The sequence below is a fragment of the Gopherus flavomarginatus genome, chromosome 3 (assembly GCF_025201925.1).
Source record: "Gopherus flavomarginatus isolate rGopFla2 chromosome 3, rGopFla2.mat.asm, whole genome shotgun sequence".
NCBI lineage: Eukaryota > Metazoa > Chordata > Testudines > Testudinidae > Gopherus > Gopherus flavomarginatus.
The window spans coordinates 155,797,649-155,812,692 of NC_066619.1; the positions used below are offsets into that span (position 1 = coordinate 155,797,649).

The 15,044-nt window shown below is 48.4% G+C and overlaps 1 protein-coding gene across 1 annotated transcript in view; it reads left to right on the forward strand.

Moving 5' to 3' along the window:
- The first annotated feature begins 749 nt into the window (after positions 1 to 749).
- Positions 750 to 15,044, forward strand: part of FRAS1 (Fraser extracellular matrix complex subunit 1) — a 319,392-nt gene continuing 305,097 nt past the window's right edge. Inside the window, exons 1-2 of the mRNA XM_050945248.1 lie at positions 750 to 989; positions 1,077 to 1,787. Coding sequence (XP_050801205.1) covers positions 1,676 to 1,787 — 112 coding nt within the window. The 5' untranslated portion in view covers positions 750 to 989; positions 1,077 to 1,675. The remainder of the gene's footprint in view (positions 990 to 1,076; positions 1,788 to 15,044) is intronic.

Consider the following 15,044-nt stretch of genomic DNA (forward strand, 5'->3'; position numbering starts at 1 on the left):
CTGGGAATAAGTGAAAACTCCCATCTTGGAATCAGATCCATATGGGCAGACTTATGTGTGTGTATGGAGCCTTTCTGAATCCATGTCCTGAATATTAAAACAAGGGGTAGTGGGTAATTAATATTACAATTACAAGTACATGAATATAAATATTAAGTATTTATATTACAGTAGCACCTAGGGGCTCTAGGCAAGATTGGGGTTGCATTGTGCCAAGTCCTGTACAAACATCCAAAGAGCCAGCGCCTGTCCCAACAAACTTACAATTGAAATAGACAAAGGAGAGGACAGAGTGAGGGAAAGTGATTGTTCAGGGTCACACAACTAGTCCTTCTCTTGTCTCCTAGTCCAGTGCCTTAGCTACTGGCCTATGCCGCTGCACCATAAGAGCTCAGATTTTTTTGGTTTAAATGCTGGAGTATTCTGCAGGATGCCACAAAACACTGGGTGGCTGATTGCTTAGGGCCAGATCCTGTTTTCTTGGCAGGCGGTAGCAAAACTCTCTTTGACTTCGGTGGGACCAGGATCCAGCCCGCCCCTAGCCCGTGTTCCTGGTTCTCAATGGGAGCTGCTGGATCACAGGAGGGAGCTTGCTCCCTTCCCCCTTCCCGGCCCTGTGGCACTAGTTTGGACAAACAAAAGGCGAGCTTGTAAACTCCTGCAGAATGAATAAGGGGATCAGGTTGCTCGCTCGCTCACGTGACACTGTGCCAGTTCCTTGAGTCCCTGGGTCCATTTTCACATGGAGAGGGGAGGAGCGTCTCGGGCTCAGAGCTCCAGGTTTATTTTGTCATTTTCTGCAGGCACGTTGCTTTGGGTTCCCTCGATTGCCTCCTTGCAGGTTCTTTTTGTCTTTGCAAAGGCCCCTTGCTGATTACACCCCCTGCCTTGCCTTCCCTCCCCGCTCACCCCTCTCCTCCAAGACAACGTTGCAGAAAGAGCTTTGCACGGATCTGCTGAGCTGGGGGTGGGGTGGGGAATAATACATTGTAAGGCAATTTTGTGTGTGTGTGTTGGGGGGGACGGTGCCACCTCCCCTACCCGCAGCCCCGTTTAATTCTTCTGCTTTTTTTTAGCCCTCGCCTGCACTGGGATCAGCCCAAAGTGGCAGGCTAAGGTGGTGTCTTTGCAGGAGCACGGGGCTGGCACAGAACTGCAGCACCGGAGAAAGTTTCCCGGGAGGGAACCTCGCCGAGTGGATCTTGTTTGCCTGCCGGGCTGCTGGTGAGGAAGAGGCTGCACAGCAGAGCCCCCCCACCCCCCTTGATTCCTGCCCCTCTGCGCGGAGCTGGGCGTAGTGCTGGTGTCCAGTGAACTTGAAAAGCTGCTTTGCGGGCAAACCTGCCGCGGTGGGTTTCTGCTGCGGCGCTCGGAGGTGGAGGGGTCTCGGGCCGGCCCCAGGGAAGTTTGCAGCGGGATGAACCCGTGACGGGACAACTTTGGGGACCATGCTGCTGATGGGCTCGTGTGAGCAGCTGCTAAGCTAAGGACACGCGTGTCTCTCTTTCCACGCGCGGGGGGCGCGTTTGTGCTGCTGGACTCTTGTTACTCACTGGGGGAATTGTAAAACCACTTTGACCCTCCCTTTCTAATCTGACTCAAGCGAAGCGAAGATCTGCAATTGTGCTGACTTGTGGAGTCTGCTGCAGGAGGGGTTTTGCAGGGGGCTGCTTGGATGCCCGCTCCAGAATCGGCTTCGCCTCTCGCAATGGATTACCTGGAAGCGTGGCTCCGGATTGCGCTCCTCTTCGCTCGATTTGCCGTATTTCCCCAGCAGCTGGCGGAGGGTGAGTACCCTCGGTGTATAGTTACAGGGCGGGCTGCGCGCCTTAGGCATTTTCCCCACTGAAGATGGCTCTGATCCGGGTTAATTCCCACCCGGTGTGACTGTCCCCGCCGTTGGCACAATGCCATTCAGTGTAGTTGCTTGCAGAACCCCACACTGCATAATTCAGCCGGCGCTCCGAGGGAGGGGCCCGGGGTTGTGAAAGCCATGCAGGCAGAACGGATTGCAGCAAGCAGCCCCCTCTGCAAGCAAACCGACCACCCCCGAGCGTGGCTGGGGAGGGAATCCGAGTTGACCTGGGAGATTTGGGGAGCTGAAAGGCGGCAGGCGGGTGTGTGTGTGTGTCAGGAGAGCAATGCGAGCAGGACCCCCGGGTGTGGTTGTGCAGAAAGCCCCTTGCTCCCCGCCCGGTTCTCCTGCGGGCCGCCTGCTCTGCAGCCCGCAGTCCCCACGCGCGGGCCCTCGGGGGGCGGTGCAGGGCGGAGGGGTGACTTTGCGCTCCGCGTCCAGCCCCGGGGAGCGCTCACCTGGCTGCAGTCGGGGAGAACCAGAGCCCGGGACCCGCCTTCCTTCTCCTGTGCACGGGGTCCTGCAGCAGCCCCTGTTGCAGGCGGCAGGACGCTTGGCAGCGCGCGAGCTGGGGTCCGAAGCAGCTGGTGCCCCGGGTGAAACTTCTCCGCCTCGCGCCTCTTTCCCACTGGGGATGGGTGGGCACATGCATGGGTGGGGGCCTTGCTGCTGCTTGCTGGTCTGTGCCCCCCCCTTTCCAGGCCTTTGCCTTTATACACGTCGGGTGTGATGCCACTAACACATGCATGTGCCCTGGCTCGCTCTCCCTCCAACAGCAGCCAGGCCAATAAAAGACATCACCTCAGTGGTTCTCACCCAGGGGTCCCGTATCCCTGGGGGCACACAGAGGTCTTCTGGGGGTACATCAACTCCGCTAGATATTTGCCCAGTTTTGCAACGGGCTCCATTAAAAGCACTAGCAAAGTGAGTACAAACTAAAATTTCGTACAGACAATGACTTGTTTATACTGCTCTGTACACCATACGCTGAAATGTAAGTACAATATTTATATATTCCAGTTGATTTAATTGATAATTACATGGTAAAAATGAGAACATAGGCACATTTTCAGTGACAGTGTGCTGTAACACTTCTGTATTTTCATGTCTGTTTTTGTAAACATGTAGTTTTTACCTGAGGTAAAACTTGGGGGTACAAATCAGACTCCTAAAAGGGGTACAGGAGTCTGGAAAAGTTGAGAGCCACTGCCTTAATGCACCCACCCTGTCTCCCTTGCACAATAGGGGCAGTCTTGCACTTGCAGGCAGGACTGGGGCAGTAGAGGAGGGATTTTTTCCAAAGCATCTCAATGCCTGGGGAGCACATCTCCCTGGAGCAGAGCGCCTATGTTGCTATGGTGCTTTTGCATGTCCCATCCTCCCTGACCAAACAGGGCCTTTACATCTCTGTGATTGAGCTGGCACTTTTGTTCTCAACCCCTCTTCAGCAACGCTTCAATTACCCTCTGAGCCACAATGTCTTATCCTTGCTCTTGGCCCAGGAATAAATCATAATAATAAGTAACAAGTTGGAGGAAATCCACTAGCTATTTCTCCGTTTCTGAAGAACGGATGGGGGAAATGTCAGGTCCAGGTGGGTTTCACACCGTGTGCAGTGTGTGTTATTACTGCTGATGGCAGCCGGAACTTACATGACTTCTTGCCGGTGGATTTTACACTGGTTTCTAAAGGGAATGTGCTGTGTAGAAGGGTATGTTCCCTGTTTTCTGCCCCATCTGCTGGTTAAGATTCTTCCCTTCCTCCCCACTCTGCCTTCTTCAGTGTGGAAGTGGAATGGAGGGGTTGCCAGCAGCCAGTAACTGGCAGTGCAGTCATACTCCATAGCTGCTTTTCTCCATGCTACGTGCCACTTTGCATAGCACTACTGCCATTTTGCATCCTTCCGTGCCACGCAATGGGGGGGAAACAGGTGACCCTACGCATGTGAAATTTAGAAGTTCCTTTAGGAACCACAACTCTGACTTTCATTAACATTTAAACCATAGTGATTCATTAACTTAAGCTTTATTGAACTTAATACGCTCAAGGTTCTTAGTCAATAACAATAAGTGATCTCAGTCAATCTCCCAAGTCACTTAGGAACCTATGTTCCATTGAAGGTCCCTGAGACTCAGTTTCCTTAGGCACTTTGGAAAATGTGACTGCCAGCAATAGTTATCTTTGTCAATAACAGCGCCTTTTTACTAGTTAATAATAGGTGTGGGTGTGTTAGTTGAGGAGCAGCATTGTCAGATGTGACATCAGATAACCCAGATTGTGTGTGTGTGAAATTATGAGTGAAGCTGTCATAAACAGATAGCTAAGGGTTAATGTCTCTTTCACCTGAAGCACCTGACCAGAGGACCAATCAGGAAACCGGATTTTTTCAACTTTGGGTGGAGGGAATTGAGTGTCTTTGTCTTTTTTCTTTTGTCTGGCTGCCTGCTTTCTCTGAGCTTTGGAGAAGTAGTTCTATTTTCTAGTCTTCTGTTTCTAAGTGTAAGGACAAAGAGATCAGATAGTAAGTTCTATGGTTTATTTTCTTTGGTATTTGCATGAATATAAGTGCTGGAGTGCTTTGATTTGTATTCTTTTGGAATAAGGCTGTTTATTCAATATTCTTTTAAGCAAATTGCCCTGTATTGTGTCATCTTAATACAGAGAGACCATTTGTATTTTTTTCTTTCTTTTTTATATAAAGCTTTCTTTTAAGACCTGTTGGAGTTTTTCTTTACTTCAGGGAAATTGAGTCTGTACTCACCAGGGAATTGGTGGGAGGAAGAAATCAAGGGGAGATCTGTGTGTTGGATTGCTAGCCTGATGTTGCATTCCCTCTGGGGGAATAGGAAAGTACTTTTTGTTTCCAGGATTGGGAACAGAGAGGGGGAGTCTCTCTGTGTAGTTTCACAGAGCTTGTGTCTGTGTATCTCTCCAGGAGCACCTGGAGGGGGGAAGGGAAAAAGGATTATTTCCCTTTGTTGTGAGACTCAAGGGATTTGGGTCTTGGGGTCCCCAGGGAAGGTTTTTCAGAGGGACCAGAGTGCCCCAAAACACTCTAATTTTTTGGGTGGTGGCAGCAGGTACCAGGTCCAAGCTGGTAACTAAGCTTGGAGGTTTTCATGCTAACCCCCATATTTTGGACGCTAAGGTCCAAATCTGGGACTAAGGTTATTACATGGCGGCAGCTGGTGGGAGATAGACAGAATCCAGAAGCCAGTAGAAATATTATATTTTTCTTTTCTCTGCTAAGGGCTTTTTAGCAGAGAGAAACAGTTTGGTTTTAAAAGGGAACCAGAGAGAATTTTTTTTCTGCTCTCTCTGGCAGTTGTGGCTTGCATGTTAAGGGTCTTTTGTCATGCAATAGCCCTCCCATTAGCAGGCAAGTACCAGCACTTATAGGCATGCAAATAAAGTGGTTTTTCTGGTTTCCCTTCATTGAACATTAGCTAGAGAGAGAAAAGGACAAAAAACACTGTTGCTAGGCAGACTTCAGGAGGCAACAGAGAACCTGCAGTTCAGAAGATAAACACCGGAGGGCACCCCAACACAAGAAAACAGGAATCATGACTTCTAAGGCAAAAATTGAGGCCCAAGAGCAAGGCAGAGAAGCTAAACACAGGCGACAACTGGAAATAAAACAAACAGAGATGGAAATAAGAGAAAGAGAAAGAGAGGCGGCCCACCGCCGAGAAATGGAAAAGCACCAAAAAGAAATGGAAAAACAACAAAAAGAGAATGAAGAGAAGGAAAAACAGAGAAAACATGAACTGGAGTTGGCAAAAGCTGGGCTGCATGTGCCAGCCAACCCTAACAACCCGGCGCCAATTATTGCTCCACAGCACAGAAAATTTCCCACCTACAAGGCAGGTGATGACACCGAGGCCTTCTTGGAAAATTTTGAAAGAGCCTGTCTTGGGTACAGCATTCCCGAAGACCAGTACATGGTAGAATTGAGGTCACAGCTCAGTGGACCTTTAGCAGAGGTGGCAGCTGAAATGCCTAAGCACCAAATGAATGACTATAAACTTTTCCTAACCAAGGCCAGATACAGGATGGGGATAACCCCAGATCATGCCCGTCGGCGTTTCAGAAACCAAAAGTGGAAACCAGAGGAGTCATTTCCCAAACACGCCTACTGCATTGCAAAAAACTATGAGGCCTGGCTAACAGGAAACAACATTCAAACCTTGGAAGAACTGAACCTCCTCATACAAATGGAGCAGTTCTTGGATGGTGTTCCTGAAGACATCACACGGTACATACAAGATGGAAACCCCAAGAATATCGCTGAGGCGGGGGAGATTGGAGCCAAATGGATGGAACTGGCAGAAAGCAAGAAAGCTACTGTCAAGGGGAACGATTACCCCAGGGGGCACACAGACCATAAACCCTACAACCGAGGACAGCCAAAGACCCCACATACCACCCAAGTAAAGCCACAGATACCCTACCCTTCAACCTCACCAGTCTCCAGTAACTCACCTCGGCCCAGTGACCCATCAGATGGAAGATGCTTTAAGTGTAATGAACTGGGACATATCAAGGCCAAGTGTCCCAAGAACACCATGCGAGTGCAATTCATTACACCACCATCACACCAAAGATCCCCAGGCCCGGATGCCTCTCAAATACCCTTGGAGCGAAGGGAAAATTTGAGAGTGGGCGGAAAGAAGGTTACTGCGTGGAGAGACACGGGGGCACAAGTGTCAGCTATCCACCAATCCTTCGTTGACCCCAAATTCATCAACCCAAAGGCCAAAGTTACAATTTACCCCTTCATGTCACAAGCTGTAGACTTGCCTACAGCTCAACTGCCTGTCCAGTACAAAGGCTGGTCAGGAATGTGGACTTTTGCAGTCTATGACAATTATCCTATCCCCATGCTACTGGGGGAAGACTTGGCCAACCAGGTGAGGCGGGCCAAGAGAGTGGGAATGGTTACACGTAGCCAAACCAGGCAAGCTTCCAGACCCCTTCCTGTTCCTGAGCCGTCCACAGAGGCCCCGTCTGTGTTACCAGAGACCCAGACAGAGGTAGTGGACCCGGATTCCATGCCAACCACTGAAACAGCCACAGCACCTCCAGTCCCAGGCCCGGAACTGGAACAGCAACCAGCACCAGCAAGTGCAACCCCATCTTCAAACTCAACGCCAGAGGGCGCCAGCGAGCCAGAACTGGCAGAAGCAAAAGACAGCCATACCCAAAAGGCTCAGCCAGAGCCTGAAATACCCTCAGGTGCACCAGCGGAGAGCGGTACACCAGCAACGGAAACAACCCCATCACCTACATCGCTTCCAGAGGGACCAAGCCCAAGTCCACAGTCTGAGGAAGAACTGGTGACCCCAGCCTCAAGGGAACAGTTCCAGACTGAGCAGGAAGCAGATGACAGCCTTCAGAAAGCTTGGGCGGCGGCACGGAGCACCCCACCGCCTCTCAGCTCTTCTAATCGATCCCGGTTTGTTATAGACCAAGGACTTTTATACAAGGAAATTCTTTCTGGTGGACACCGGGAAGAATGGCAGCCGCAAAAACAGTTGGTGGTTCCAACTAAGTACCGGGGGAAGCTCTTAAGCTTAGCCCATGATCATCCCAGTGGCCATGCTGGGGTGAACCGAACCAAGGACCGGTTGGGGAAGTCCTTCCACTGGGAGGGGATGGGCAAGGACGTTGCCAAGTATGTCCGGTCTTGTGAGGTATGCCAAAGAGTGGGAAAGCCTCAAGACCAGGTCAAGGCCCCTCTCCAGCCACTCCCCATAATTGAGGTCCCATTTCAGCGAGTAGCTGTGGATATTCTGGGCCCTTTCCCAAAAAAGACGCCCAGAGGAAAGCAGTACGTACTGACTTTAGTGGACTTTGCTACCCGATGGCCAGAAGCAGTCGCTCTAGGCAACACCAGGGCTAACACTGTGTGCCTGGCCCTAACAGACATCTTTGCCAGGGTAGGTTGGCCCTCTGACATCCTTACAGATTCAGGGTCTAATTTCCTGGCAGGGACCATGGAAAAACTGTGGGAAACTCATGGGGTGAATCACTTGGTTGCCACCCCGTACCACCATCAAACCAATGGCCTGGTGGAAAGGTTCAATGGAACTTTGGGGGCCATGATACGAAAATTCATCAACGAATTCTCCAATAATTGGGACCTAGTGTTGCAGCAGTTGCTGTTTGCCTACAGGGCTGTACCACATCCCAGTTTAGGGTTTTCACCATTTGAACTTGTGTATGGTCACGAGGTTAAGGGGCCATTACAGTTGGTAAAGCAGCAATGGGAGGGGTTTACGCCTTCTCCAGGAACTAACATTCTGGACTTTGTAAGCAACCTACAAAGCACCCTCCGACACTCTTTAGCCCTTGCTAGAGAGAATCTAAAGGATGCTCAGGAAGAGCAAAAGGCCTGGTATGACAGACATGCCAGAGATCGGTCCTTCAAGGTAGGAGACCAGGTTATGGTCTTGAAGGCGCAACAGGCCCATAAGATGGAAGCATCATGGGAAGGGCCCTTCACGGTCCAAGAGCGCCTGGGAGCTGTAAACTACCTCATAGCATTTCCCAATTCCTCACTAAAGCCTAAAGTGTACCATGTTAATTCTCTCAAGCCTTTCTATTCCAGAGACTTACAGGTTTGTCAGTTTACAGTCCAGGGAGATGATGCTGAGTGGCCTGACGGTGTCTACTACTACGGGAAAAAAGACGGTGGCGTGGAAGAGGTGAACCTCTCAACCACCCTGGAACGTCTGCAGCGGCAACAAATTAAGGAGCTGTGCACTAGCTTCGCCCCATTGTTCTCAGCCACCCCAGGACGGACTGAACGGGCATACCACTCCATTGATACAGGTAATGCTCACCCAATCAGAACCCCACCCTACCGAGTGTCTCCTCATGCCCAAGCTGCCATAGAACGGGAGATCCAGAACATGCTACAGATGGGTATAATCCGCTCATCTTCCAGTGCATGGGCATCTCCAGTGGTTCTGGTACCCAAACCAGATGGGGAAATACGCTTTTGCGTGGACTACCGTAAGCTAAATGCTGTAACTCGTCCGGACAACTATCCAATGCCACGTACCGATGAGCTATTGGAAAAGTTGGGACGTGCCCAGTTCATCTCTACAATAGACTTAACCAAGGGGTACTGGCAAGTACCGCTAGATGAACCTGCCAAGGAGAGGTCAGCATTCGTCACCCATGCGGGGGTGTATGAATTCAATGTCCTTCCTTTCGGCCTTCGTAATGCACCCGCCACCTTCCAGAGGCTGGTAGATGGTCTACTAGCTGGACTGGGAGAATTTGCAGTTGCCTACCTCGATGATGTGGCCATTTTTTCGGACTCCTGGCCCGAACACCTACTACACCTGGAAAAGGTCTTTGAGCGCATCAGGCAGGCAGGACTAACTGTTAAGGCCAAAAAGTGTCAAATAGGCCAAAACAGAGTGACTTACCTGGGTCACCAGGTGGGTCGAGGAACCATAAACCCCCTACAGGCCAAGGTGGATGCTATCCAAAAGTGGCCTGTCCCACGGTCCAAGAAGCAGGTCCAATCCTTCTTAGGCTTGGCCGGATACTACAGGCGATTTGTACCACACTACAGCCAAATCGCTGCCCCACTGACCGACCTGACCAAAAAGACCCAGCCAAATGCAGTTAAGTGGACTAATGAGTGTCAAAAGGCCTTTACCCAACTTAAGGCAACGCTCATGTCTGACCCTGTGCTCAGGGCCCCGGACTTTGACAAGCCATTCCTAGTAACCACGGATGCATCTGAGCGTGGTATAGGAGCAGTGCTCATGCAGGAAGCAACAAATCACAACTTCCATCCTGTCGTGTTTCTCAGCAAGAAACTGTCTCAGAGGGAAAGTCACTGGTCAGTCAGTGAAAAGGAATGCTATGCCATTGTGTACGCCCTGGAAAAGCTACGCCCATATGTTTGGGGACGGCGGTTCCAACTACAAACTGACCATGCTGCACTAAAGTGGCTTCATACTGCCAAGGGGAACAACAAGAAACTTCTTCGTTGGAGTTTAGCTCTCCAAGATTTTGATTTTGAAATTCAGCACATCACAGGAGCTTCTAACAAAGTCGCTGATGCACTCTCCCGTGAGAGTTTCCCAGAATTCAGTAGTTAAAAAGTGTTCTTAAAATGTAGAAGTCTGTTAGATATATACTTAGGAGTATAGGTAAAGGTGTATGTGTTGTATTAATCTGTTTATTTTCAAGTTCTAGAAGGAAATCGCCGCCAGTGAGCTTCCCCACTGTCTGCAATTTGGGGGGTGTGTCATAAACAGATAGCTAAGGGTTAATGTCTCTTTCACCTGAAGCACCTGACCAGAGGACCAATCAGGAAACCGGATTTTTTCAACTTTGGGTGGAGGGAATTGAGTGTCTTTGTCTTTTTTCTTTTGTCTGGCTGCCTGCTTTCTCTGAGCTTTGGAGAAGTAGTTCTATTTTCTAGTCTTCTGTTTCTAAGTGTAAGGACAAAGAGATCAGATAGTAAGTTCTATGGTTTATTTTCTTTGGTATTTGCATGAATATAAGTGCTGGAGTGCTTTGATTTGTATTCTTTTGGAATAAGGCTGTTTATTCAATATTCTTTTAAGCAAATTGCCCTGTATTGTGTCATCTTAATACAGAGAGACCATTTGTATTTTTTCTTTCTTTTTTATATAAAGCTTTCTTTTAAGACCTGTTGGAGTTTTTCTTTACTTCAGGGAAATTGAGTCTGTACTCACCAGGGAATTGGTGGGAGGAAGAAATCAAGGGGAGATCTGTGTGTTGGATTGCTAGCCTGATGTTGCATTCCCTCTGGGGGAATAGGAAAGTACTTTTTGTTTCCAGGATTGGGAACAGAGAGGGGGAGTCTCTCTGTGTAGTTTCACAGAGCTTGTGTCTGTGTATCTCTCCAGGAGCACCTGGAGGGGGGAAGGGAAAAAGGATTATTTCCCTTTGTTGTGAGACTCAAGGGATTTGGGTCTTGGGGTCCCCAGGGAAGGTTTTTCAGAGGGACCAGAGTGCCCCAAAACACTCTAATTTTTTGGGTGGTGGCAGCAGGTACCAGGTCCAAGCTGGTAACTAAGCTTGGAGGTTTTCATGCTAACCCCCATATTTTGGACGCTAAGGTCCAAATCTGGGACTAAGGTTATTACAGAAGCACCCTCCTTTCCTACAACAACAATCTTGATGGAGCACAATATAAACATCCCTGAGTTTAGGGGACCCAACACAAAAGTGACGATGAGTTTGGGTCCCCCCCACCAAGGTGGTTCAGTATGTGAATGAGAATGTATTCCTTCAGGTGCAGGGAGACACTTTCCTTTCATCTGTGTTGGGTTTAGCAGAAGATCATTCATCTAAAAGGCCACTGAGTAACCTGGAAATGTAGGCACAGCTCCTGTAAACCTGAATGAAAAATACATTATCCACACACATTATATAGTATCAGTAGAGCCCTGCAAATCTGTGGATATCTGCTTTATATCCACGGATCATTTTTGCAGGTTGCGGATGGCTGCGGATTCAAATTTTATATCTGGAGTGCTGCAAATTTGTGGATGTCTGCGGATCGACTGCAGATACAAATTTTGTGTCTGCGTGGGGCTCTAAGTATCAGGGTGCACTCTCAGTGACTGCCTTGAGGACAGGCCAGTTCAGTAGTAGGAAAGTTGGCAACAATGTAGTTAGAATATCTTTGAAAATCTATGTATATCAAATCATATGCAGTATGGGGTGAACACAAGTGTTTGAAGAGGACTGTCTCCCATTACAGTTTGTGAGCAGGTGAAGTATATCTTGCCTTTAGTTAGGAGAGAATCAGATTTCGTGTGTTTTCCTTGACAGTCATTAAGAGGCATGTCTGCTGCTGCTGAGGAGCCAGTGTGGTCAGGTGAATAGAATATAGGACTGAACATCAGGAGAGGTAGATTCTAAGCCCTCCACTGCCCTGTTGTGTGAGCTTGGGCAAATCAGAGTGGATTTTATGGGTTGAATTTGTCATCATTGGGCTTCTCAATTTTTAAAACTAAATTAAAATAAGTAAGGCACAAATGTAAAGTGGAAAATGGTAGAGCAAGGGAATAATCATGTGCAGGAAAGTCTCTCTCTCGGTGGTGAGTGGTTATAACAAAACCATTATAAATGGACAAACTGGAAAAACTCCCTGGGCTTGGCTGCCTGTTACAATAATGCCCCTTTACACCATAGTGGCTGTGTAAAAGGGCCGTACAGAAGGTGTAAATGGAATCTTGTAACTTGAACGTATTGCCAGAGTGATGTAAAGAGGTCTGAGTGGAACTGCAAATCAAATCTAGTGTCTTGACCTTTAATCCAGTCCTATGTCCTCTGGGTGAGGGAATCTTCCCAAGCCTTTCTCTCCATTCTGAGTCCAAAGTCACAATCCTGACCCATTTCCCATTCACATCCATGGAACACAGCCAGTTGACTTTAGTGGACGTTTGATTCGATCCTTATGGCCTTTCCCCTGACCAAAGGAAAATAATCCCTCACTTGCTAAGGCCCAGATTTGTACCTTTGCAATCTGTTACACCTGGGCTAAAGATCAATTCAATAGGTGACTCTCAGTTTTAAGCAACTACTTTAATGTAGACCCAAGGTTTGTTGTACAGTTTAGTAGCCAGATGCGCACAGCTGTTTGAAAAATCAGTAAAAGAAATGTCATTGTTCATTCATAATTTCATTCCCCGGCCCCATTTTTTGACTTATTCAGATAGTGTGTGTGAAACTGTACCTCACCAATCATTTGCTTGGGAAACCTTTCTCTTTCATTATTGTCAGTGATAGGCACTAGGGTATTAACGGTGAGTGAATGACGTTATATGTCAAAGTATTTGGGATGAGATTGCTATTCAGAATAACTGTGACATAGACACTTAGAAACACACCGCAATATCGTTGAGAAAGTCTAGGTGTAGAGAAACCTTAATGAGAAATCACCAAAAGAAATGTATTAAATAACGCCATTTGTGTCAAATTCCATTCTCAGATAGGTGTGATTTCAGTGGCTGGAATATAACCCTTTGTGTGTAGTATGAGTTAAGAACTGGAATTCAAGGAAACTTTTAAAGTGCTAACATATTTGATGTATTTATATATATTTACACTTCTATCTCAATATAACGCTGTCCTCGGGAGCCAAAAAATTTTACTGTGTTATAGGTGAAACCGCGTTATATCGAACTTGGTTTGATCTGCTAGAGTGCGTATCACCGCCCCCCCGGCCCCCTTCCGGAGTGCTGCTTTACGGCATTATATCCGAATTCATGTTATATCCGAATTCGTGTTATATCGGGTCACATTATATCGGGGTAGAGGTGCATTTGTATATTTACTGTGCCTTCAGTTTTTCTATGGGAGCCAAGCACACCAATCCAAGGATGGATTCTGGCTTTAAGCTTAAGACCCTTACTTATGAAGAGAGAACTAGAATCTTGCCATCATGTAGCCTTCGGCAACACTGGAAGAAGAGAATAAACAATCCCCTTAATGCATAATGGACCAAATCTTGGAAATCCTCATTCATGCAAAACATCCCGTTAAGTTAATGGGAGGTTCACAGGAGTATGGACCCCAGTGGCTGATCCTGCTAAGAACCTGAGCGGCTAGCCATTCTGATTCACTAAGCAGAAAGAGTAGGGCCTGGTCTACACTACGCGTTTAAACTGATTTTAGCAGCGTTAAACCGATTTAATGCTGTACCCGTCCACACAATGAGGCCCTTTATATCGATATAAAGGGCCCTTTAAATCAGTTTCTGTACTCCTCCCCAATGAGAGGAATAGCGCTAAAATAGGTATTACCCTATCGGATTAAGGTTAGTGTGGCTGCAAATCGACGGTGTTGGCCTCTGGGCAGTATCCCACAGTGCTCCACTGTGACCGCTCTGGACAGCAATCTCAACTCGGATGCAGTGGCCAGGTAGACAGGAAAAGCCCCGCGAACTTTTGAATTTCATTTCCTGTTTGCCCAGTGTGGAGCTCTGATCAGCATGGGTGGCGAAGCAGTCCCAAATCCAAAAAGACCTCCAGCATGGACCGTACGGGAGGTACTGGATCTGATCGCTGTATGGGGAGACAAATCTGTTCTATCAGAGCTCTGTTACAGAAGACAAAATGCCAAAGCATTTGAAAAAAATCTCCAGGCTATGATACAGAGTCCACAGCACAGTGCTGTGTGACAAGTGTAACTGAAAGCCAAAGAATCAAATGGACGCTCATGGAGGGAGGGAGGGGGTACTGAGGACTTGAGCTATCCCATAGTCCCCGCCTTCTCCAAAAATCATTTGCATTCTTGGCTGAGCTCCCCCTCCCCCTCCGTGATAGAAAAGGAGAATAAATCGTTTCTTGACTTTTTTCAGTGTCACCCTATGCATACTGCATGCTGCTGGTAGACACGGTGCTGCAGCAGTAAACAGTAGCATCCTCTCTCCACCTCTCCCCGGTGGCAGACGGTACAGTGCAGAAGGACTGATAGCCGTCCTCGTCATGAGCCCGTGAGTGCTCCTGGCTGGCCTCAGGTGAGGCCGGCCAGGGGCACCTGGTTAAAAATAGGAATGATTCCCAGTCATTCCCAGTAGATGGTACAGAACGGCTGGTAACCATCTCATCATAGCAACTGGGGGCTGAGCTCCATCAGCCCCCTCCCTTTCACATGTAAAAAAAGATTCTGTACTGCCTGGACTATCATAGCAGTGGGATGCTGGGCTCCTCTCCCCCACACCGCTTAATGTCCTGCCTGGACTATCATAGCAGCTGGAGGCTGCCTCCCCCTCATTTTATCTCACTAACAAAGTCAGTGTTTCTTATTCCTGCATTCTTTATTACTTCATCACACAAATGGGGGGGACACTGCCACAGTAGCCCAGGAAGGTTTGGGGAGGAGGGAAGCAACGGGTGGGGTTGTTGCAGGGACACCCCGTAGAATGGCATGCAGCTCATCATTTCTGCGGGATCTGACATGGAGCGGCTGTGCTCTCGTACAATGGTTCTCTAGTACACTTGCCCCATATTCTAGGCAGGACTGACTCTATTTTTAGATACCATAAAGGAGGGATTGACTCAGGGAGTCATTCCCATTTTTGTCTTTGCGCCCCCGGCCGACCTCAGCCAGGGGCACCCATGACAGCAGCAGACGGTACAGAACGACAGATAACCGTCATCTCATAGCCAATTTACAATGGCGC